The 23,545-nt window shown below is 46.7% G+C and overlaps 2 protein-coding genes and 1 non-coding gene across 7 annotated transcripts; 1 reads left to right on the forward strand and 2 right to left on the reverse strand.

Moving 5' to 3' along the window:
- Positions 1-302: 302 nt before the first annotated feature.
- RRP7A (ribosomal RNA processing 7 homolog A) lies at positions 303-3,668 on the reverse strand. The gene is made up of 7 exons (XM_040596889.1): positions 3,560-3,668; positions 3,334-3,476; positions 3,019-3,144; positions 2,606-2,729; positions 1,859-1,956; positions 1,262-1,460; positions 303-772 (listed from the first exon to the last, which is right to left on the reverse strand). The coding sequence occupies exons 1-7, from the start codon at positions 3,609-3,611 to the stop codon at positions 687-689; spliced, it is 828 nt and encodes a 275-aa protein (XP_040452823.1). The 5' UTR covers positions 3,612-3,668; the 3' UTR covers positions 303-686.
- A 1,673-nt stretch (positions 3,669-5,341) lies between these two features.
- POLDIP3 (DNA polymerase delta interacting protein 3) lies at positions 5,342-20,592 on the reverse strand. Of its 5 annotated transcripts, none has more exons than XM_040596876.1 (9): positions 20,460-20,592; positions 16,714-17,101; positions 14,279-14,353; positions 12,321-12,416; positions 10,255-10,437; positions 9,269-9,346; positions 8,546-8,675; positions 7,612-7,678; positions 5,342-7,260 (listed from the first exon to the last, which is right to left on the reverse strand). In XM_040596876.1, the coding sequence occupies exons 1-9, from the start codon at positions 20,564-20,566 to the stop codon at positions 7,086-7,088; spliced, it is 1,299 nt and encodes a 432-aa protein (XP_040452810.1). In that variant the 5' UTR covers positions 20,567-20,592; the 3' UTR covers positions 5,342-7,085. The 5 variants fall into 5 exon arrangements, with proteins under 5 accessions (XP_040452810.1, XP_040452811.1, XP_040452809.1 ...); XM_040596877.1 differs by having other exon boundaries at positions 10,255-10,401; positions 14,279-14,356; XM_040596875.1 differs by having other exon boundaries at positions 14,279-14,356.
- A 311-nt stretch (positions 20,593-20,903) lies between these two features.
- On the forward strand, positions 20,904-21,052 carry LOC121089699. The gene has a single exon (XR_005828326.1). It is a non-coding gene; the product is annotated as a U12 minor spliceosomal RNA (small nuclear RNA).
- Positions 21,053-23,545: the final 2,493 nt, after the last annotated feature.

Below are 23,545 nucleotides of genomic sequence, written 5' to 3' on the forward strand. Positions count from 1 at the left end.
CCCACACAGAGCCAGAAGACTGGGCACATCAACACCTAGCTAAGAGGGAGCTGTCTGTGAGGGAAACACCAAGGGAAGGGGTGAGGATCTGTACCAAACCACTGATAATTCCTTGAGACAACAGGTCTGGGACCTTCCCAGTTGGGCTTTTCCCAAGGTTACTTCCCTCCTCTTCTTACTCATCTCCAGATAAAATGTGCAAAGCAGCACCAGCATACAAGCCCTGACTTTTACTGCCACCCCAGCACACAAGAAGCTGCCCCCCTACAGCAGACCGAGGGGGAGAGAAAGGCATTCCAATGTTCTGAGAACATGGCAGCAGTTTATTTACAGTTCTTCAGCCACTCCCTGCCCCTGCAGAAGCTGTAGTAGCTCTCACCAAGCTTTAGGAGGGCCTTGGGTGGCAGGGAGATACAGGCTGTCAAAGGAAGTGCCTCAGCCCCTCAACCTGAGCACTCTGGGAAGTGATGCCACAGGGCTGAACAATGACCAGGAGAGCAGGATACCAGTGCAAGTGAAGGAAACTCCCCCTCCAGCAGCAGTTTCTGGAATCTCCCATTTCAGATCCAAGGGCAGGGACAACCTGAAGCTGCCTCAGTTCCTTGAAATCTTTTGGCACGTAGGAGCCCATAGGTATTGCTCCCACCCTCTCCAGCACAGGCATCTGAGGAATAGCTCAGCACAGCTTAGTACGGCCGAAACTTGCGCTGGGCTCGCATCAGCGCGATTCTCTGCTTGTCCTCCTCAAATTTCTTCCTCAACTGGGCGATATCTGAAACAGGCAGAAAGAGAAAGAGGACAGGTCACACAGGAGCAGCAGATATCCCTCCTGGGGAGCTGTGCTTCCACACACCAGGAGGGGCTCAGTCCTGACACCCACAAAAGCACTTCCCAGAGCGGGTCCTCTCGCACCCGCGCTGAATGCCGAGCTGGGGCTCTGGCGGCCCATCTCCAGCAGTGCTGCAGCTCCCTCTAGAGGCGGAAACTGGCCAGGTTCCGCTTTGCACTGCTGCCTTTGTGCACCGAACATCTCCTGGGAAGCCACGACCTGCGTGCTCTCCCACAAAACATTCCGGCAGCCCTTGCTAGGACAGGTGGTGGCAAGGGGCCTTAAAGAGCTAGTGAGGCCATTCACATAACCACAGAGTCAACTGTTGACCTGCAGGTGGACATAGCCTCTGCTGAAGGAAAAGGGACACTCTTTGGGCCACAGTGTGAAAGACAGGAGACACAGGCAGGGGTAGGAGACCTGGATACTCACGCTCTCTCTTGGTCTCACGATGCTGCCAGGCATAGAAGTTGAGCAGCTCTTTGCGGGCCCTTTTCTGTTTCTCCTTCTCCAGCAGCCGCAGGTTGGCAGCCTCTGTCCGGGGCAGGCCAGGCTTCCGGCCCTTCCGCGTTACCTTCACCCAGCCCTCCTCATCTGGAACACCTTCCTCCCTGGCCGCTTTGGCTTCTTCCTGTAAAGACAGGAGGGTGAGGCAGCTCGGTGCAGACGGGCTGCCGGCCAGCATAACGCATGGCTGCCCCACAGTCCCGCCAAACACATGCAAAGCTACATCTCCTGCTTCTGCACAAGATTTGAAGAAAGGCATGGGACCAAGGGTGCAGGCATTCAGCTCTCAGTCACAACACTGCACACCAGCCAGGAACCAATTTATTTGTGGATACCTATGGTAAGTCCTGGATGGAAGGCTCATGGACCAAACTAGGACCTGGCTGCCCATCAGCAACTGGGAGTAAAACCACCCTGCCCACCAGCGTGCTTCCCTCTGCCCTTTCTACTGAGATCTTCTCTATTCCTTTCCTCTCCCCAAACAAACTGCTTAACTGGGTTCCTTCCCCAGCCTGACCTCACCTCTGCTATCTTTTTGTCGTAGTCTTGCATGTAGGCATCCACCTCAGCCTTCAGCTCCTCCTGATCCACAACTGAGGCCGCATAGCTGGCGATCCACTCTGAGACAAGAGAGGGCAGAAGCCAGCAGTAGCCTCTGTTAGAAGCAAGCCCCTAGCATTATGCCTTCGGACAGCTCTATAGAGAGCTGCCCTGGAGAAGGACACACATGCTCTGTTCCCGCTCCTGTTCAGCCTCCCCACTGCCACACCTCAACCAACTCGTGGCCCAGGACCCAGCCGGTAAGACATGGGAAGAGCCTGCAACTCTCCCAAGCAGGAGTGGGCTAGCCCGAAACCCAAGCAGCACAACATTCAGGGCTGCGTTCCTGTCAAGGGGTCACATCTTAAGTGCTGTCATCTTGACGGACACCTGGTGCCTGTTATTGAGTCCGGATTCCATTCTGAGGGCAAGACACAGCCAGTTTCTCTGAATCCATGTGATACTGAAAAGATGTTGGGAAAAGTTGCCCTTCCATTGTACCACGTGACCCCATTTTCCCATAAGGTCACTGGACCAGACTACAACACCAAGTACAACAGGATTGCTTTTTGTGAATAACAGAAGCAGGACAATGAAACACCGGGCATCTCCCAGTTCAGGACAAAATGGTGAGAATTAATCTGGGACATGCAGGGTAGGATTTAGCAGGGAATGAGTATAGTTCTTCCCTGGCACCAGCTAGCAGGAAGATAACTAGGGCTGACTTACTGCTAATGCCGGTTTTCACAGGGTGACTCTCTGTTGATATCAGCAAGGGACCTCCCTGTGACAGGGCTTTGGCTGCCTGGACACCACCTGGTTTCCTGAACACCACATATGCTACTTGAAATCCCTAAAAGAAAAAGACACCTAGGCCAGTCAGATACATTGGGGAAACTGGAGACACAGCAAGGAGCTACAGTACAAATAATGATACAATAAAACAAAAATCAAACCAGAAGTTTAGTGGGATAGCAAAAAAAGGTAATGTAAACTTAAATAATTGCATCACACAATGCACCCAAACGGTTTCCCATATTTCACGTCCCAAATAGCACCACTCAGTGCTTTCATCCCCTCCCATTCTGACTACTGTAGCATCAGTACCCCCCTCCCCAGAGGGAGCATTCCCCAAGCTTTACCGTTACAGATTTTCGGTTGAAGAATTTGGACGTCAGTTTTTCTTTTTTCTCTCCCGGCTCTGGCTTGTCACAGATGTCCACAGACTGCACATGCCCGCAGCGGGCGAAGAGCCGAGACAGAGCATCCTTGACACGGGGAGTAGGAGAACAAGCGGTACAGAACTGCGGGAGCGACCCCCCTCGCCCACCCTCTCACGCACGGACCGCAGAGGGCAGCGGGAGGCTCCGGCGCGCCCCCAGCCCCTCCGCCCACCGGCTCCTGAGGCGATGCCCCCCCGCCATCGGTGAGACCCCCTCCCCCCCAGCCCCGCTCACCGCGCTGCAGTACGGGGGGACGTTGAGGACGAAGAGGGTGCGGCGAGGCGGGTGCGCGGTGCCGGCCCCTTCGCGCACCTGGTGCTCCTTCACCAACAAGCAGTGGGGCGAGCGCTGCCGCGCCCCGAACTTCACCGCCAGAGCTGCGAGCGACGCACCGGTTAAAGACCCCGCCGCCGCCCCGGCCCCGCTCCCGCTCCCTCCCCGCTGCCCCGGGCCCCCTCACCCGTGTAGCCCGGCGGCGCCGCTCCGGCCCCACGCTGCTCGGCGGCCGCCATCTTAGCCCGGCGGGAAGCGGCCGGGCGCGGGGGCCGCCGGGAGCCGTAGTTCGCCGCGGCGGCGCGGCGCCGCTAATGGCCGCGCTGAGGGACAGGGCGCCGCCCCGGGCTTGGGGTGACGAAGCGGTTTGCCCCCGCGCAGCAGCGCCCCGGGGGCTCTGTAAGAACGCTAATCACACACCGTCATCTAGCCCGACAGTTCTGAAAATGCGTGCAATGTGCTTAATCCTAGAGAGGCAAATAAAAAATGATTTTTTAAAGATATGGAAGAACGTTCAAAGACAACAGTACTAACAACCGGGTTTAAAGACTCTTGTAAATCAGGAAATGAAAAAAAAAAAGATGACCATTACAGAGGAACTTGTATTTATGACTGAATGGAAGGCAGAGCCACTCCAAAAATAAAGATATGAAAGCAAGACTATGTACAAAGTCTCAGCAGGAGTAAGAAATTATATGGAAAGCTGACTCAACGAAATAACCAAGTTAATGAACATCATCATCAGAAGAAATGCTACATACAAGAACTATGAAAATATACCAAACAAACTTGCACATTATGGCATCACTTCAGAAGTCATTGCATTTTGGGGGGAAAAAAAAAAAAAAGCAAAGGAAAAAGAAACAAATACCGTTACAAATTACCTCCTACCTGCCCTGGCCAGCCACATGGAGTTACTGCAAGCAATCTGTGTTTTATATGCAAGTTTACAATCTCTAACAGCCCAGAAAACCCCCTGAAGCATGTTGCACGAGGTCACGTGCACAGATGTGAGGTCAGCAGGGGGTAGGTGAGCTCAGTGGGACACAAACAAGGTTGACTTGACAACTGCAGGCCACCCAGGAGAAACTGGAGACCTGCAGAGTGAACTACTGGGAAAGCACTAGGAATAACCAACTGGTTACTCCTTTCAGTGCCCAGCAAAAGCAGCCACACTATGAAGTATTAGAAGACCAAGATACCTTTAGTGAACTGAGAAAAGGAAGAGCAATGCACACCAAGACATTGCTGTAAGACAGGTCATGGGAGTGGTGTTTAGACAACCACTGACTTCAAATAATAAAAAAAAAAAACTGCCATAGATTACACAGCTAGAAAATGGAGCAGTAGTTCTTCCAAGAAAGTATGTTAATGTCATTAGAGTTTCTCACAGAAAACCTAAACACAATGCACAATTTACCAGCAAGTTAAAAGTGCATCTTGCTATTTGGCTTTTGGAATGGACATAAATCTATTAATTAAAAAAAATATATGCTTGGCTCTCCCCATTCCTTCAGAAGAGTCAGGATATGCCTCCACAATACATGTGTCTTCCCATTTCCTCAGCTTTCTATCTGGATAATTAAATCTATGATAATTAAAGTACCCTACTTCACCAAGAACAGGTTCCCTGATTTCACAGCTATTTATTTTTTTTTATAAAATTACTTTTTGAATTACCAGTCTGTTAATAACAAAGGACATTCTTTTTCTTTTCTGTGGTAACAGAACTGGAACTAGGTGGGGACACAAATTGCTCCCACTTAGTAGCAAGATCAGCTACAAATTTTGATGATCCAGATTAAAAGGCTTATCAGTATCAATCCTCTCACCCATATACTCTTCTTGTCCTTCATCACATTATAGAAACTTCAAAACTGATATTCTAAAAGCATGCTTGACCCGATGTTGGAACACCACCTAAGTTTAGCTGCTTCACAGCATCTAAAAAGGCTTAGAATCCACTCTCTGTATAACAAATGTTTATTCAGAAACAGATAATACATTACCTTTTCAAACCCCTAATATTTCCTCCCCCTCCCCCCAATTCTTTTTTTTTTTATCAAAACACAGGTGTTCGATGGACAATCTAAAAAAGGAGAACAATAGCGGTCTTAGGCCCCCTCCCCTACAAACATCTGCTGTTCACATGAAGCACCCTAACAATAACGGTGTTGCTGGCTTCCAAACCAAAGAGAGTACTCCAGAAAAACAAGCCCTGCCAAGTCCTCAGTTATTTCCATGACTAATAAGGGATTCAGTGAGATAGAGGAATGGTTTGCACGAGCTAGATAGAGCAGAGTTAATACAGATCAAGAAAAAGAAATAGGGTCGACCAAGAAATTGAATCTGGACCCACAACGGTTACAGAGTTCATTAAAGTTCAGTGGAGCTGAACAGAACCGAATCGGTTAGTCTTCTAGCTAAAGGCTCAAGTTCAACCCCCAGCCAGACTCTGGAAGCGGCTCATAGCTTTCCTCCCTTACAAAACTTGAGCAAACACAAAGCAACGGAGCTACGGGACCCGGACCGGCGGCCGTAACGCCGCGCTACCACCTGCGCCCACGGGGAGCGCCACCTAGCGGCGGCGGCCCGCACGGGTGCTCAGCGGCCACAGGCACAGCCCGGCGGCCCCGCACGGCACCCGCGTGACTCCCCTCGCCTACCCGTGTGCTCCTCACGACTGCTGGCTGCTCTCTCCAGAACCTCCCCCTGAAGCCGTCAAATGCAGCAATCGTCCTCCAAATCCACGCATACGAGCAGCATGCCGGCACAGCAGCCAAACATAGTCCAAAGCCCCAGCTCCTTCCTTTTTATAGCAGCCTGGGTAAGTTAGAAGGTAAGAAAAAAAACTAATGTCCCTGCATCAGCAGAAGGATGCAATACAGTCTAATGCGAGTGAAACACTTGGATTCCCTCCAGCTCTGAATACCGGTTCTTATTTTTCAGTCCAGAAAGAGGAGTACAACTAAGCCTGACCCTACAGGGCTAATATATTAATTGTAGAAATACCAGAGCCTTCCCCCTCCACCACCACCCTCTCCGCATTAGAGTTGAAGCATCCCTCCCATAGCACAATGGGTGGTGCAATTGTGCGTATGTCTCTTCTGCCCGATGCCTCCGTGGGCTGGCACACACAGCGGGAAGCTCAGTTTTTCACAATTCTCAATGTCACAGCTGCTGAGCAGAAAAATGACCAAACAGCCAGAATGAGTATTATGCCACTGAATGCATACAAGTCTAAGATGCAAGCTGGTGCCCCCTGTATGGAGCCACACTTGACTTGGTACCCAGCACAGCAATTTCAGGAACAATGTGATGCTCTTGCCTGTTGAATCAAGGGGATGTACCTTTTAGTTAAAGGTCAGTCAGAGGAACGGAGAAGATCACCACTCCTTCCCTCACAATCTATGTGCACTTTTAATCGCCTCTAGGGGCTCTGAAGTAAAGGAGGAGTTACATGGCATATGCTTGGTAATACATTACTGGCAGAAGGGGGAGGTTATTCTTTTGGAAAAAAAATCATGGAAGAAAACTCCAACTATGAAAACAGAAAGTACACACACAAGAGGAAACACTATTGTACAGTAAGGGAGCGATCATAGAAAACAGAAAATTTCAAGGCAGGCAAATGCAAACAACACCTGCATTCCTGCACTTTTCTTATTCCCCAACATAAATGAGTTTTCCAGTCCACTGTTTGCTCCCCCTTCTCAGAGTTTAATTTTGAATTCTGTGGGCTGCACAGAGGCAGAGACCCCTGAGGATTTGAAGAGTGCCTTCAAGATAGTGTCAGGGTCCACTTCAGCTGGGGGATTTGAGGAGGCGCTTGCACTTGACCGGCGTGGTTCCCCTTCCTTCTTCACTGAAGGGGTATCACTCAATCGACTGGAGGATTAAAAAGAAACAGAATTTAACCTCTCATTATGAAACAAAATTCATCACTATATCTACATGTAATCGGTGTTACCCCATTACAAATATTGGAGATAAAGGTTTTCAACATGCTTTCCTCAAAATCAAACTTCCTCATCTCAGACTAATTTTGCACTTCAGGGCTGCAATCACTATGGAGTCAAGCTATACTGCACTCAGCTCAGAGTGCTACAGAGAGAAAGAGAAGGAAAATATTAATGGGACAACAATTTGCCCCCAGTTTCCCCTCCCCTCAGGTCCTTCCTCCTCAACACAGGACTCGCAAACCTGTTTGGTTCTTCCCCCCACTCAAAGGACACTTACAGCAATATAGGCTGGTCTGAGGTGATGACATTCCCGTTCATATGAAGATTGCATTTCATTGGTTGACCTAAATAAAACACACAATTAAAAGTCCTATCAAATTGTGGCAAGGCAAGACTCCAGAAACACCACATAACAGTGCAAGCAATAGAGTTCCACATGCTGGGGAAGCATGAGAAAAAACAGCTGATACATCTTCTGTTGCAAAATCACAGCAACAGAAGAGCCACTGAAACACTCAGTACAATATGAAGAATCACACTAATTAAGAAGTTACACATAGGTACAAAACCATTAGCAGAGACACGAGAGGATCTCTCATTCTCAGCTGTCTGCTCCTCATCTGACATTCGTAACATGTCACTCATCTAGACAAAGAAAAAGCATCTATTTCCAGCTAAAAATTAACACCTAATTTCAGTCTGTAACACTGCAGGTGGATCCAGATTAAAAACTGCATTGTTGAAAGTTTACAGAGAAACCAGTACTAACTGTTTCATAAGTCCAATTCAAAATGACTCTATGCCTTGAGACTTTGGCAAATATTAGTTCTAGTTGTACTTTGCAAACAGCTATTCTGTAAGCAGCTAAAGCCTTCCTAAGGACTATCTAGCTCTTGGCACTGGATTAGAAACAAAACACATAATCTGGAAGTTAGACCAGCAGACTTACCAGGACCCTGCCTCTAGCTCTGAGCATTCTCTTTCCAGGCAAACATGGGGTGGGGTGAGTTTATTTCACTTAAATAAACTGTGCATATATTCAGCTAGTTATATAGAAGCATATTCCATTGTCTAACTCTTGAACTGATTTTCTGGCATTTCCTCTCTCTTGGCAGCATATGAGCACATGAGATGCTTTTAAAATCTCCACCGAGCTGGACAAGTTGCCACTGATTTACTCATCCTAAATGTGATACTGGCCTCAAACTTACCGTCTAAGCACCTGTTGTTGTATTTCTTATATGCTGTGATAGCGTCTTCTTTCTTCACAAATACTACCTCAGCCACTCCAGGGTGCACCAGCCGGGCTCGCTTCAGAGCACCACACACACAGAATAACTCCTGAGGGCAGAGAGCTAGTCATGACCACAGTCACATCAAAAGTACCACTTCAACCAAAGACATCAAGTGACAAAGGCTTAACCTCCTACTTGTACCACCCATCCCGCTTAATAATCACGTGGCAGAATCTCGACACTTGTCTTACTGTGTTTGCTATGATATGAGTACTTGGCATTAGTCATACAGGTTGCACATGCAGAAACATTCGAGACCAGTACTCTATACTGTCTGTCACATATGAAGACCACGCTTGTTCCCAGTGTGATGAGAATGGAAGCACCTAGATAATTTGGATTGGGGCAAAAGTTCAAGGAGAACACCAAACATCACTCGGCATGAACTCTTCTAAGTGATGTTAGGTAACTCAGTACACCCTAGAAATGGTATTTTGTCCCACCTTCTTCAGCACACACTTTTTTTGAAAAAGTGAACAAACCCCAAAACAATCAGGAACCCTCAAAGTTTCTGCAAGGAAAGCAAATGCACGTGATACCCCTCTTCACTGCATTCACCATAGATCAAATGATTTATCAACAGAGGTAGGATAAGGGAAGGAAGTGTCACACATCCACAGTCAGGCAGTAAGCACTCACAACAATGTCTTCCTCTGTGACTCGAGGATGCAGATTGTTTACGGTCATCTTTGTGCCTTCCAAAGGACTGAATGCCAGCTGCCAACATAAAACCCATCACATAAAAGTCAGAAATGCAGCGGGCAAGACAGTACAGCAGAGAAAGCACTAAAAAAACCCAAAGACACTAAGGTGATGTTTGGGAAAGTCTGTACACACACAAACGAGAGTGCTACAGCTAGTAATGGGAAGTATCAATGCTTACAAAAGCCCAGCTCATCTGACGATGAAGATTAGCCCCCTTTCCATGCTAATTTCTCTTTCATTCCCAAGAATAACATTAACTTAATCTGCATATGTACACAGTACTCTGGTCACGCCCACACTTTTAGGCACATGTGTAATGTTGTACTCCACACCAGCTAGCAAACCCCACAATATGGCCCCAGCCCCTCATGAGCATGCTGAACTCAACATGCCTGGGAACACCTGGTGGGTCACCTGTACCCAGCATCAGGCAGTCTGGCAAAGAATTGCAGGCAGGTGGTCTACAAAATGCCCGAGAGGTCTTGTGTGTACAAGTTGTGTTTGGAAGAATCCTGGTTTACTCCTTGCTAACAGGACTGGACAGAAGACAACATATCTAGCAGTGTTAAAACACTAGGGACATGGAAGCCACCAAGGAGTGCCCAAACAACAACTGCCACCTCCCTGTAACATGGATTCCTCCAGGACCATGTGCTCTCATGCTAGAGAGAAAAGCTAGGAGAAGCAAGATGCACCATCTGAGAATTCCCAGTCTCTTAATAAACTCTCAAGAAAAGGATGTTTAGACAGGTTTCAAATTCTTGGGACACAGACTGCAGTTATCGGAGTAAGCTTGAGGGAGTCCCAGAAATAATGGTGCAAGACAGGCAAAAAAGAGCTGTTCACATGACCAATGAACAGCAAGTTTCAGATGTTTCAGAGACTTCTATAAGGAGCATTTCCCACTTTGCTGAACTCACCTCAACAGGTGCTGGTTCCTTTGGAGGCTCTTCCTTGGTCACTAAGGTCCGGGACATGTTTGTCAAGGCCTTTGTCCGCATAGGAGAGGGAGGTGCAGGTGGAGCTGTGTAAGTATCATTCTGGACCACTTTAGTCAGGGGAACAGTCTTGGACAGAGAGAACTTGTTGCCACTCAGTCCAGTCTACAGGAAGAACAAGTATCTCAGAGCTGCAGGCTACAAAAGTCATCCCTCTTTTTCAAGCACCAACGGCAGCTGAGTATTACTAGCACGTACCAAGAACTGCGTGTCCTGCCCCATGTCAAAACCAATACAGTGCTGGAGACTTTCAGCTTTGAGACAAAAATTAACTAAAGTTTCTGGGCATAAATATAAAAAGATACGTTTATCCCAAAAGAACACTTTCCTCACTAATGAGCACCTTTTAGTTTCATATTCTTCTTAAATGAACTTTACCAGTGCAATGTGAATTTGAAAAGCTCCTTTTATCCAAAGATTTTCAAGTTCTTTACAAAGTGTTCACAAAGATTGTTCATTAACAATGAGATTGAGCTGCCCTAGTACAAACCACAATACTTCTTCAGAAACACCAAGCTAGGGTACACAAAGACATAGAGTGTAAACTTTCCAGTTGGAACTACCAGAGTTTAAAGCCAGACTAAAAACTGTGCTTGGTAGCTGCTGGAGAGAACACATTTGCTCCTTAAAAAAACCACCAACAAAACCAAAAAAACCCACTCAAAAAACCACAACCAAAAAAGCTCACCTGTAAGACTGTTTTTAAGAATCAAACAGCCAGGAGATCTACTCTAATTACCCACATGAGAAAAAAACATGGGATAATCATTGCACTAGACTGTCTGTGTGACAGTAAACCCACATGAATATGCTTTATAAGAACCACAGAATAATTTAGGACAAACCTATGTCCAATCCCCATGTCTGAAACAGGGCTAACTCCAAAGGCATATCACGTTGGTCAGGGCCTTATCCAGCTAAACTCTGAATATCTGAGAATGGCCATGACACAACCTCTCTGGGTCACTGTGCCAGATGCTGATCAATACCTGAGAACTGCACCACCCCACTAGAATTTTTTTTGCTGCAACACAGCTGTTGGTTCATCTTCTCCCTGTTCTTTCCTGAAAAGGACCTGGGGTTTGCCTTTTCTATGACCACATATTAGGCAGTAAGAGTGAACAGATCTCACCACAGCCGCCTCTTCTCAGCCTTGAGACACAGCTCTCACCCTCTCCTCACACATTATGCGCTGCAGCCCCCTGACTACCCTGTTGTACTGGTTCTGTCAGAGTCTGTCTTGCATCACAGAGCCCCAAAATCGGCATAGAACTCCAGGTGCATTCTCAAAATGCCAAACAGATGGGAATAATTATCTCCCTTGATTTGCTGGCTATAATCTTACTAACATCCAATTTACATTTGGCCTTCATTACTGTAAGGATGTGCTGCTAACTCATTCTTAGTATATCACTCAGCAGGACCCCCACGCTCTCTCCTACAAAGCCACTTCCTAGCCAGTCAGTTCTTGGTTTAAGTTGCAGGTTACCCCATCCCAAGAGCATCCCAAGACCTCACATTTATCTGTATTGAAATTCCACCTTCTCCAGATCATCAGCTCTCCAACAAGCTGCCAACTAAGATTATGCATGGCAAGAGATTTCTTGCTTTGATATCCAGTCTTCATAAGCAGTTAAAAGCTTTCTGTGCTTGCTTGCTTGCTCAAACAATAATGAGATAGGTTCAAAGTACTTCCCCAACAAGAAGAAAGTCAAGAGCTAACATGCAGCAACCTGCCAGCAAGACAAAGCACACACTCTGGCTGTAAAAGGCCTATAAAACCACAGTTAGCATAAAAAGGACTCTGTCCCAAAAATAACACTAGAAGCATTGGCACAAAGGGAAGAGTGGGATGAAGAGCAAACATTTCAGGAGAAAGCATCCTTTACACACACATTTTAAAAGAACATAAGCCCTATAAAGCCACAGCCTGTGTGTCCACCCAGTGTGAGCATGGCGTGGTGGGGACTGTTCAGATAATCCCTTACCGCATTATGCAGAAAACTGTTTGTGGTGGTGATTTTCATCTGTTTGCTAGTAAGGGGAGAGACACTTTCATCATCATCTTCCATGTCATACAGACCCTGTAGAGAAGCAAGGTAATTGTTTACAAGCAGGTAGATTTAATCTAGACACCTTTTCCAAAATAAGTAGTTTTCTCCTGTCTTCAGCCTTCTTCAGTTAATGAACATGACCTACATTGGACTTTACTCCTGTCCTTGCAGCTTGGGACACAAAGCTGAAGGTACCCAAGTCCATTTCAAAACATCAGTGTAAAAACTATCAAACTTCTTTTCCAGAAACGCCACAGTAGAACTGCTTTCCCAGGTGTACTGAAATGACATACAGATTTCTCTAATCCCTAGACCTCATCAGGACTAATGAAACCACATCAATGGAATAAAGCCTCAGTGCCTTACTTCTTAGCACCCTGCTACCTTTAAAGTTGAAGCCTGTGCATATGATTTTTAAAAATTATTTTTAAATTAAGCAGATGCCTGCCAAATACATCTGAACCAACCATTCTTTTTTAATAGCCTCCTTTCCTCAGCACAGCACACATCCGTCTGGCACTCAAAAACACTGCACTAGGAGGTTTACTGAATGAATAATTAATTTCCCAGTTCAACTTAACACTCATAGCCCAGCCTTAAAATACCGAGGCGAACTCCTACACAAATATTTTTTCATAGACTCAAAATAATGTTAAGAAAAAGTCTATACACATATGGCACTACCCAGAACGTAAGAAGTCACGACTCAACACAGCTTCCCATTAATTCAGTAGAAAGGTAAGGAAAATGGAGGTATTAGCAAGGAGAGTTTGCAAAATCAGTGGGTTTTCCTAGTCGGCAAGATTCTGGTTTACAAACAGGAAAGCTGTGCTAGTAACAGAAGTACTAGGAAGGAAAAAAAAAACCAAAAGGCATGGTAGAACATGGAAGAATTGTGCAGAAAAGAAAAGAGCTGGGAAAAACACTAGCCATCAGGACAATGGACTTGAGTTTGAGATAAATAAAATCAATTCCAGGATTACAGCACTGAGAGGTCAGAATAATGATGACACTTCCTTAAGTGACAGCATCTGGGACAGGTAAGGCCAACAGGTCAAAGTCGAGGTAACACAAATAGCTGAAGTTACCATAATTGAGGCTAAAAAACCCTAGGACATGGCATTTTGGATCTCAGCTTTCCAATATTTAATGTAATGCTTTGTGTACAGACACACACAAGCATTTGGGCACAGACACCTCACACAGTAAGGTAAGCAATACAAATGTGTAATTCCTCTCTGAGAGGACCCAAGGTGTTCAGGTGGCTGAATGGCTGGGGGTTGTAACAAAGGTGTTAAAAAGTGATGCCAGAAGAGACAGCACAAATTCTAGGGTCTGTCTCACAGCCTATTTGATAAGGGATATGGCAACTTTGAAAGTACATCAGAATACCAGTTAGCATCATTCACTATCAGGTTTCCAGCAGGGACACACAGCTGGGATTTCACAGAAAGGTTACACCCTCTCCCACCTCACTGTAGAACATCTGACCATGTACAATCATATCCATCCTCTGAACAGGCTGGCAGGATGGTGAATCAAAACAACCAATAACTTGATCTGATGGAGTGTCCCTGAGAAATTTACAGAAAGACATCAGAGCTAAAGGTCACAGTCTCTAGAAAAAAAAACACATTAGCACATACAGATAAAAATTGGAAATGCCAACTTTGCATTCATATAACACACAAGGAATCAAGATCAATTAGAGTAAATGAAAAGCTCAATTACCATGAAAGTATCTCAAACACACAAGGACAGGGAGCTAAGCTGTTAACAGAACTTCCAAACACTTTTATTTCCTACTTAAAAGTTTTCTTTCCACCTGCCAATGTTTATGGACACTTTCCTTCCCCCACAAAGGTAACAAAAAGCACAGAGCAGACACACACCTGTTTGTGTGTATGGTTGTTCACCACATTGATCCTCATTCCTGCTGGATGAGAATGTCCAGGAACTGGAGCCTTCTGCTACAGTCAGGGAGAAAGAACCAAAGCATTAAATGCTAGAGTCCACCAGATCCCCGTTTCAGAAGATCAGAGCCATTAGTTGGTACCCTCAGACCATTTAAATGAAATTCGCTCTCCTGCTCTTGAAACATATTACCACAATAAGTTATGAGATAATGACTACGTTTCCTGTCAATACAAGATAGCTTCACTTAATTGAAGAAATGAAAATCTAAGGCCACACAGAGAAACTGACGCAAGTTACTTGAGTTTTAGTCCAAGATTAGTGGGAAGGAGACTTAACTCCAGTCCTGCCAGCACTGCCTTGATCTACACTTTTGCCAACACAAAACCATGAATGGGGTAAATCAACCTCCCTTCACGCAACAGGGAACCAAAGACACCCATTTCCACAAAGCTCAACAAATTGGGACACAACACAATTTAGTTCAGTCCTGTTTCAAAAGCGAAGTAAAGACTGTCCCTTCACACTAGAGCTGAAATAAGCTGTAGCAGAATAAAACGATGCACAGGGTAGTGTAGCTGACCCTTCTGCAGCCTGTTATTCCATGAAACAGGGAAACCACAACAACAGTTGTCAGGGAATGCAGCTGTACTAACCAACAACTGAAAACAAGCAGCAACTCCCCTGAAAATGCCCTTTTGATTTTTGAAAAAGCTGGAAGCTGTCCATTACAGAACAGAATGGGTCGTTTTACAAGAATACTCCATACAGGCAGTAAAATCTTTAAATTTGCATTTTCCCTAGGCTAACTTACACCACAGCACCCTTGCATTTCAATTTGCTAATTAAGTCAGAAATAAGGGTACCTGTCCTATGGAAGCATCAGCAGAGCTGAGGAAATTCTTTGCATTTCAAAGACTTTTTTCCTTTCAGAGAAACAAGGCCACAGTACAGGACATTAGAGCCGTGTGCTGCATCTCAGATCCAGATATTTCAGCTTTATTCAACTCCCACATGTGGGAAGAGAGGAGGACCATGGGCAATTTGGGATTTTGGTACAAATCTTTAAAAAAGTGAGTAGATAATTGCTGTTATGTACCATTTTGTCTACAGCCTTATTCACTGTTACTACAGTATTTTTTCTTGCATTATGTTGCCTAACAAACAGGAAGTACTATAGGTCAAACTAAATCATACAAAAAAAAAAAGACCTGGTCAGAGGAAATTGCTACAACTATTTCTACAAAGTTTCTAGGAGTTAAAAACATTCTGCTCCTAATGGCTGATGGTGGTGATCTGGCTTATGACAGCATTTGTACTAATTACCCTAATAATAAAAGACTACTGAACAGACTGCTTTATTGCTCTGTGATTAGCCCTTCTTACTGCCACAAGAGTCCTTTCTCTTTCTTACATCAGCCTGGCAGGTTTCTGCCGAGTAACAGGAAATTTCCTAGGCTAGTTTACAGGATATATTTGATATTCTTGAGCAAAACCCACAGCTGAACAGAAAACTGGCTCATCCAGGCTTTCAAACTGATGAGAGTAGGAGATTTTCTGGGTATGTGTAAGCACGCTGCTGATCTTTGGGAGGAGGAACAGGAAAGAGAAACGTCAGTTTCATGCTTGTAGACCTAAGGAACAAAACCACTCTTCAAACAACAATCCTGACAGTCTGGGAACTTCTCTTCTGACTACCTACTGTACCTAACACACACATAGTTTAATAGTAGTTGCTTCTCAGAGAAGTTTGCTAAGGATCAAGCTACTGTGCGCACAGCAAAGTGAAATTAGAAAACTGTCAAAGGAAATCAGCAGGTTAGGGTGACCAACTGATTATTTTGCAGTTGAAATAGATCTTGAGCCTCAGCAGAAATGCTTCATGTAATCAGGCAACTCCCTGGAAGCCAGGGCTTTCCTGAAAACCAGACAAGTAGAAACAGAGAAATTGCTCATTCAATTTTTTATCTTCTTAGATATAAACACAGCTGCATATTCTGAACCGTTATCCCAACGCTAGAATAAACCAGACAGACAGGACAATCTACCACATCAGACTTGCAAAGAGGGGTGATATAAAAACAACAAAAAGTGCATACATTTTCTTTGTATTCAGGTGGGAAAGAGACAAATTAACTATTCACAATGACTACTTTAATGCTGACAGGAGTGCTGCTTTAGTCTTTATTGGGCCTAAATTTAAAATAAAAATTTAAATGAAAGCTGGGATTCTACAAAAAGACCCAAGTAGCTGCAAGGACACCCAGAAGGCTCTAAATCCTGCCCTACAGGCTGGACTGAACTGTATGACCATCACTTCTATTGTAAACATGTGAATATACTCATGTACTAGAATTTCTACTGGACTGCTGTACAGTAACTGAGGGGCTCAGAAGTGACTTGCTTGACCTACTTGGATAGTTTTGGTGATCTTCACGGCTGGATTTACTGTCCCCATAGCTGGGCTGATAGCAGCTGGCGCACTCCTTTTTAAGCTGATCTTCTCTCTGGCATCCACCACTTTGGTCACCTTCTCAGCAGCAACACTTTGCTGCTTACGGGAATTCAACATCTCTCGAGCATCCTGCACCTTCCCTTTGATTTTGAACCGAGCATCCTTTTGAACCAGTTTTTCACGGGCATCTTTAACCCCCAGTTTGTGTCGGGCATCAGTGAGTCCTATCTTCTGTCGGGCATCAAATGTCCGCTGGAAATTGACAGCTGGCGATGATCTATTTAGAAGATTTTGCTGGATTCCAATGCGAGATCTTACACCTCCAAACACTGGCCTTGTGTTAAGCCTGGGGGGCAGGGGAGAAAAAAAACAACTTTCAGACATTGTAAGATGTGACACAGTATTAATAAAAGTATTTGTGTAGCTGCAAACAAAAGCTCATTATTACTGTACAGAAATCCACTCAGGTTAGATGTCCAGATAAAACAGCTTAGGAGCTCTACTGTTGTATGCTGGATTTTACTTTCTACATAAACAGCTAAGGAACTTATTTCCAAAATCCATCCTTAAGCTCACAATCACAAACTTAAGTTAAAAGGTCTGACTTCAACTGTACCAAGTACATACTACATTTAAACAAAACTCACCAATTTAGGTACTTTGGGGAAAACTCTGAAGACAAAGAGGAACAGAAACAGATTTTCTAGCCTTAGGATTGAGCAGGTCTGCCAAAGCATCTTTTGTAATACCATAATATGTCCTGGTACAAAAGAAACATGGAACTACACATGATTTCAAGAATTCTGGGCAGCCAGTTCAGATCTGTGGGAGTGTAGAGGCTTAGCATGTACAAGCACCAGTAACCACCTCAGTTCAAAGCTACCAGTTCCAAAGTTGATTAACTGCCAGTGAAATACTTATCAGTCAAATTAAAGAAGAGGCAGTGATGTTGAAAAGTAATCTACTAACAAAACTGTTGCAATTGATGTCCTTTATATTCTAAGCACACGGTCACAACAGTGAGCACAGAAAGATAAAAGCCCACAGAAAGGACAGCATTTATACACAAGTATTACTAAGCAGCAGACCATTATGTAGTGAAAGCTGAAACTAGCTTCTTGTTATTGGTCTGACTCACTTTTTCAAGATCTCCCCTAAAAGGAAACAGCTTGTCTAACTTTTTAATACAGTTCCTCTAAGTATTTCTTTCTCCCATTATGTTTATTTTTTAAAGAGATTACAAAGTAGCAAGAGATGTTAAAGTTAAGGTACTGAACAAATAGTCTTGCTGTTGGCTTTTCAGAATTCAAAATAAGCTACAGAGGGCTACAGTGTTCACCTGCTTTCTGAAATGTACTGTCCCATATTATAGTCTAAAAGTAGATATCTAGAATTTGTTGTAAAACTCAAAAGGCTAACATCACAAATTTAAACAATGATGCAATTTCAATTCTTCAGGCAATACTGATGTAAAGCTGTACGATCTACAATCTTAACATTATTTACAGTCCTGTATTTTCAATGGACAGTTGTGTAAAAATAGAGGTGAGAGACTGAACCTCCATTTCTGTCTCTTTCATTCTTGTGTCCAGACAACTGGACAGCTAAGGCTAGGCTCCCATTTTGTTACCTGGCCAAGAATCCTATGGCTGCTCTCTCATACAGTCAAAGCACACTAGCCTGAAGAAACAGGACCATTTATTAAAATATATCCAGAGTAATACAGAAGACAAACAGTACTCATAAAGCAACAGCCACAGAACAAGACTTCCCTTGCAATTTTAAAAAGCATTGATTTAGCTATGCTGAAAGCATTCAGTACTTGAGTGCTGCTGAAGGGTTTGATGAGTGGTTCCTTTAAATGAGCATAAAAGAGGTCAAAGTAAAACCAGAAATATATGTATCAGCATTTAAACCAGAATTAGTTAAAACTGTTAATGACATGAACTAATTAAACTGGTTAGGAAACTCTGTACTGAAGATTACAACATCTCTGAAGACTTGTTTATCCTAATCAGCAACTATTCCCTAGTGAACTGCTTACCAGACAACAGCATCAACTCCTCAGACATTTTATGCCACAGCATCTGAAATAATAGGGAATCTCAAACATCTAATTCACTTTCCAGTACCCAAGTTCTGGCTGGAATATTTTGTGGATTAGTACATTTTATAGGCGGGAAATTTTCTGTTATTTCATCTAGACTATTGAACAGCAGTTTACTCAGCCTATCCAGCCTTCACAAAGTCATAGACATCATAGAAATCTCATGAAGTGAGCTAAACATGATGAACAAGAGAAATGCAAGACACAAAAATTCTTAACAGTGCTGCAGAGGGACTACTGTTCAACAAAAAAAAGCAAGAAGAATTCCTGGAAGAAATGAGATTTAAGGAGGGATTTGAAAACGGAGAAAGGAGGTATTTGGCATGTTAAGCAGCATAAGACTGTTCCAAGTACACAAGATAACATGAATGAAAGGGCAAAGCCAAGGCCTTGTCTAGACTAGGATTTAAGCATGTGTTTGAGTATTTTACTAGTACACATTAGCAGAGACCTTTCAAAATACTACTCTAGGCACGTAAGTGTGGATATTCAGTTTAAACCTAAGATTCTCCAATGACCATTAAATTAAAACAAAAAAACCACCAAAGCAGCAACAACCACCAAAAGGTGCATGCTTAGCTAACACAGATAGGGAGAAATCCATGGATAAGATTTTCAGAAGCACCAAGAGACTATGGCAAATGGGAATACAAAAAGCTACCAAAGGAGATGCCAAATAAAAACTGCCAAGAGCTGTGCTAAAGTAAATGGCCCAGCCCACGCTGGAGACATCTGCCGTACAAAGAAAGACTGTAATCTTGTAGCTTATATGTAACACACTCCACACCCAGACAAGCATTTCAAACAATCTGCCAGAGCACCACTACAGAGACTACAGGTTCCAAGGGCCGGCCAGCAATTTCTGTGAAGCCGTTGCAGCCCCAGGCCTGGCCGGTGCGGATCCCGACCAGCTCTGCCACAGTTACGGCTGCCCGTGGCACCCCCACCCGTCCCACGGCTATCCCGCAATGCACCGTGCCGCTCCCCAACGCGCCGCGGCCGGAGCTGCGGGGACATCGCGCACCCCGGGGCACAGCCTCCCGCAGAGCTGCGGCCCGGCACTAGCTCCAGCTGCAGGGCAGCCTGGCTGCCGACGGGGCTCGGTGCTGAGGGGCGCCGCGGCCCCGCCGATCCCAGCTCGGGAAGCGCCAGCGGGTTAATCGGCGGGGAGAAGCAGGAGGTAGCGGGGAAAGCGCAGGTCGGAGACACTGGGGAGGCGATGGGCTGTGCCGGGAGTCTCGAGAGAAACGAGAAGGGCCCGAGAAGGCACGGGGAAAGGCGGCGCCTGGGCCTGCCCCGCCAAGGCCGGAGCCCACGGGGCAGCACCGGGCACAGGGGGGCGAGGGAGGGGACAGACACCCCGCCCCGTCCCCAGTCGCCTCGTCCCTGAGCGACGGCCACCGCTACCAATCTGCACCAAAGACACGGCCCCACAGACCAGTGCCTAAGCCAATGGGAAGGCGACAGCCAGGGACAGGGCCGGGCCGCGCTGAGGGAGGCTGCGGCCCGCAGCCTCCGGAGCGGAACGACCGAAAGGGAAAACAGAGAAACCCCCGGAGGTCGCCGTGCCCGGGGCGCTGCCCTCCTGGCTGCTTACCTCCCTTTCACGGTCACACCGCGCTTCCGTATGAGCTCGTCTAAGGAGAGGTCCGCCATCTTGTCGCGGGGCCCAACGATAAGACGCAGCGAGCAAGACCCGGACATGACATCATACCGCTTCCGCTCCTCGCCCCGCCTCCAGAAGTAAGACAGTCCACGCCCCCGACCCCGCCCGACCGTGCGAGGCGGAGGGGCCGGGAAGAGCGCCCCACAACCCCCAGCGGCGCCCGGGCCCTTCATTTACATATCGCACCGGCATATCCCGGCGCGGTTCGGCCGGCGCCGGCGGCTACCCGGCACAGGAGGAGAAAAAGAACGGGCATGTGCTGGGGAAAACGGAAGATTAACTTGTGCGGCGTGGGACAGCGCGGGAGGAGGCGCTCGCCCTGACCTGGAGGGCTAACGCCCAGGGTTCTGCTAAGGGGGCGGGGCAGATTGCTTTATGCCTTAAACTTATGAGTAAGGAAAATAACGACCCGGGGTGACGCCCGGGTCCTCACTGCCAATGTGAGAGGAATTTTTGCGCGGGTACAGGTCGCCCCCGGGTGCCCCGCTTACTTCGCGGGATGCCCGGGTGCCGTGATCTGCCCGACCTTTAGTGCCGCGCGTCCCAAGGATAGAACCGCGGGGCGGGTGCCCCTCCGCTGGGCGCCTGCGGGGTGTCCGGAGGGCCGCCCCACCCGCGGCAGGAGCGCAGGGCTTGATGTATTGGGCTGGAGTCGCTTCCCTCCGCCCCGGTTCTGCTCTGTCCAGTGTGTGCGGGCTGCCGGGGCCGGCGTTGGGGCTGTTCACGAGGCCTAGAAATACATCACCAAACCCCGCATAACACCTAATGTGCGCAGGAAGCAATTCCTTTGTTACCCTTCTGTGGGAGGAATTACGCCGTCTGGAATCAGACTTAAGGAGGAAAAAAAAAAAAAAAAAAACCAAAACCAGTGAAAGGCAAAAAGCCTTGCGCAGGCTTGGGCGGAGGGGAGCTTGCCTTGCAGGGCTTTTCCAGTGTCTTTTCCCTCCTGGCCTGGCCTGACTCGCCAGCTGCGGCGTCTGTAGCTGCAGGGCTGTGGCTCTGGCTTTCACCGCCCGCTGCTGTGGGCCCCCCCCTCCCCCCCCAAACGCCCCCTGCAGCACAGCGTACCCCCAGGGCCCTGCAGGTCGGGGGAGACATATTGCCAAAACAGTTTTGCTTCTGCCCGCAGCTCCGTCCCTCCCCCGGCAGCTGTCAGGAGAATCACTTGTTCCCCTCCGCACCCTCACCGTGCGCCTCCTGCCACCTCCCCCGCACCGCCCTGTGCTGCGGCGGCCCTGAGGCATCCCCGTGGCCACAGCCGTGCGCGCCACGCGAGATCCACAGGGACTTCAGCAGAGCAGGAGCCGGCGGTGAGGGCTGGGGACAAAGGCGGAGGGGACAGGTGCTGCTGAGGTGGCTGCTCGCGGCCGTGTGAGCTCAGGATCCCGCAGCACAGATTTTCTCTCAGGAGCGTTTCAAGCCTTTGTGGGCCTACAGCCATACCAGTAGTGATGCCAGGTCACTGCTTAGTTGTCCACTGGTACTTGATCCGGATCAAGGGTGGCACATGACTGCATCGCTGTCACATCAGGGTACGCAATAAGAAGTCTATGCTCTTTTTGTGCTGCCTGTCTGCAGCTATTGAGACACTTGATCGAACTGAGGCGGATGATCTGTGACAAAGCCTGCTATTGCAAAACTAATGGGCAACATTTTTTTGAGCAAATTTGTATGAATATAAGAGCAACCCAAGTGATTCCAGACTAGAAAGCCATCTACCCAGTATCCTGTTTCCAGCCTGTGAGGATGCCCCGTGGAGGTCCCTTCCAGACCCTTGTCAGATGCCTGTTGATCTCAGTGATACTTGTGCAGCCACAATACCCTTTGGCAGGCACCTCCACTCTGCAGCATGGTGAACCACCTCCTCCTGTTTGTTCTGCTTCCATCAGCCTAGTTCTTGCAACTGCAGGCAGATAGTGCACCTGTAGCTCCTACTCGCCCTTCTCTTTCACCTATGATCCCCTAAGTCATCTTCTCTCCAGGAGTCCAGGCCTGCATGCCCATTCCTTCAGGGAAGCTCCCTTCCCTCTGCAGGTACCCCCCTTCCCACAACAGAGTCTCATTGAGGTGCTGGTTAGGGGACATGAGCCCAGCCATTGTGGGAAGCAAGGGTTTATACCTCAGGGTCTCCCTGGATTGCCTGGGTTGAGGATTGTTTTACTCTTCCTGTGAGAAACATTAAGGTGCAGCTCAGGTTTCACAGGTCTCTTCAGTTCCTCCTCAGGCTCTGAATGAGAAGTCAAATATTTGCTTAGGGATGGACCCGGGGCCTCTGCTCCCTTTGTCCAGGTTGGGAGCGGGACGAAGGCTGCAAGCAGCAGCAAGGAGACCTCCCCAAGCACCCAGGTCCCCACAAAAGGCTCCTTGTCCAAATGTGCTAGGAAAATTTTAGTCCTGCCCTTGCTTTTTCAGAAATGGATTCTTTAAGCATTGTCTCCCTCGTCGGCTGAGACCCAGGACACAGAAGTTATAACAGAGGAGACCGATTCCCCATATCACAGCAATCTAATTTTTAAAATATTATTTAGGAAATCATGTGAAGGACATCATATTAACCTTTGGGTAGTACGTAGCACAGCATCCAACTTAAAATGTTACTTTTGTTGAGCTGTACAGAGCACGTGAAGGGCAACTACATGGCCAGAGAAAACATCAGATAAGTTGCTGTGGAGCAAGATCACATCATCACTCAGTCTAGATAAAGCCCATCCATCACAGTGACTGGCTGCACTGTTAGATGTGTTTCCTTGCTCTTCCCAAGGACAGAATCCCACGTGCTTGGCGTGTCAGAAGCCAAATAATTTTTCTAGTTGGCTTCACTAACTCAAATAACTCTAATAACTAACTCTGATAACTCTAGACTTCAGTTAGGAAAGCTCCTAACCACCTATGCTGTCAGAAGCCTTAATTCTTCTCTATTAATTATAATAAAAATATTAAAAATTTAGTATGTAGGTAGTACACTCCCCTTGACTGCATTAATACAATCACTGTAATCGTTACCTTGACACAGAAAC

Source organism: Falco naumanni, chromosome 5, assembly GCF_017639655.2.
Source record: "Falco naumanni isolate bFalNau1 chromosome 5, bFalNau1.pat, whole genome shotgun sequence".
Lineage (NCBI taxonomy): Eukaryota > Metazoa > Chordata > Aves > Falconiformes > Falconidae > Falco > Falco naumanni.

Excerpts from the sequence above, each read along its gene's own strand:
- RRP7A (XM_040596889.1), bottom strand. The coding sequence starts at position 3,611 with ATGGCGGCCGCCGAGCAGCGTGGGGCCGGAGCGGCGCCGCCGGGCTAC. Across the intron at positions 3,477-3,559 it reads GGCGCCGCCGGGCTACACGG|CTCTGGCGGTGAAGTTCGGG; the intron begins GTGAGGGGGCCC and ends CGTCGCTCGCAG. Across the intron at positions 1,957-2,605 it reads TGTGAAAACCGGCATTAGCA|AGTGGATCGCCAGCTATGCG; the intron begins GTAAGTCAGCCC and ends CTCTTGTCTCAG.
- POLDIP3 (XM_040596875.1), bottom strand. The coding sequence starts at position 20,566 with ATGTCCGGGTCTTGCTCGCTGCGTCTTATCGTTGGGCCCCGCGACAAG. Across the intron at positions 17,102-20,459 it reads GGTGTGACCGTGAAAGGGAG|GCTTAACACAAGGCCAGTGT; the intron begins GTAAGCAGCCAG and ends CCTGCCCCCCAG. Across the intron at positions 10,438-12,320 it reads ACAGTTTTCTGCATAATGCG|ACTGGACTGAGTGGCAACAA; the intron begins GTAAGGGATTAT and ends TTCTTCCTGTAG.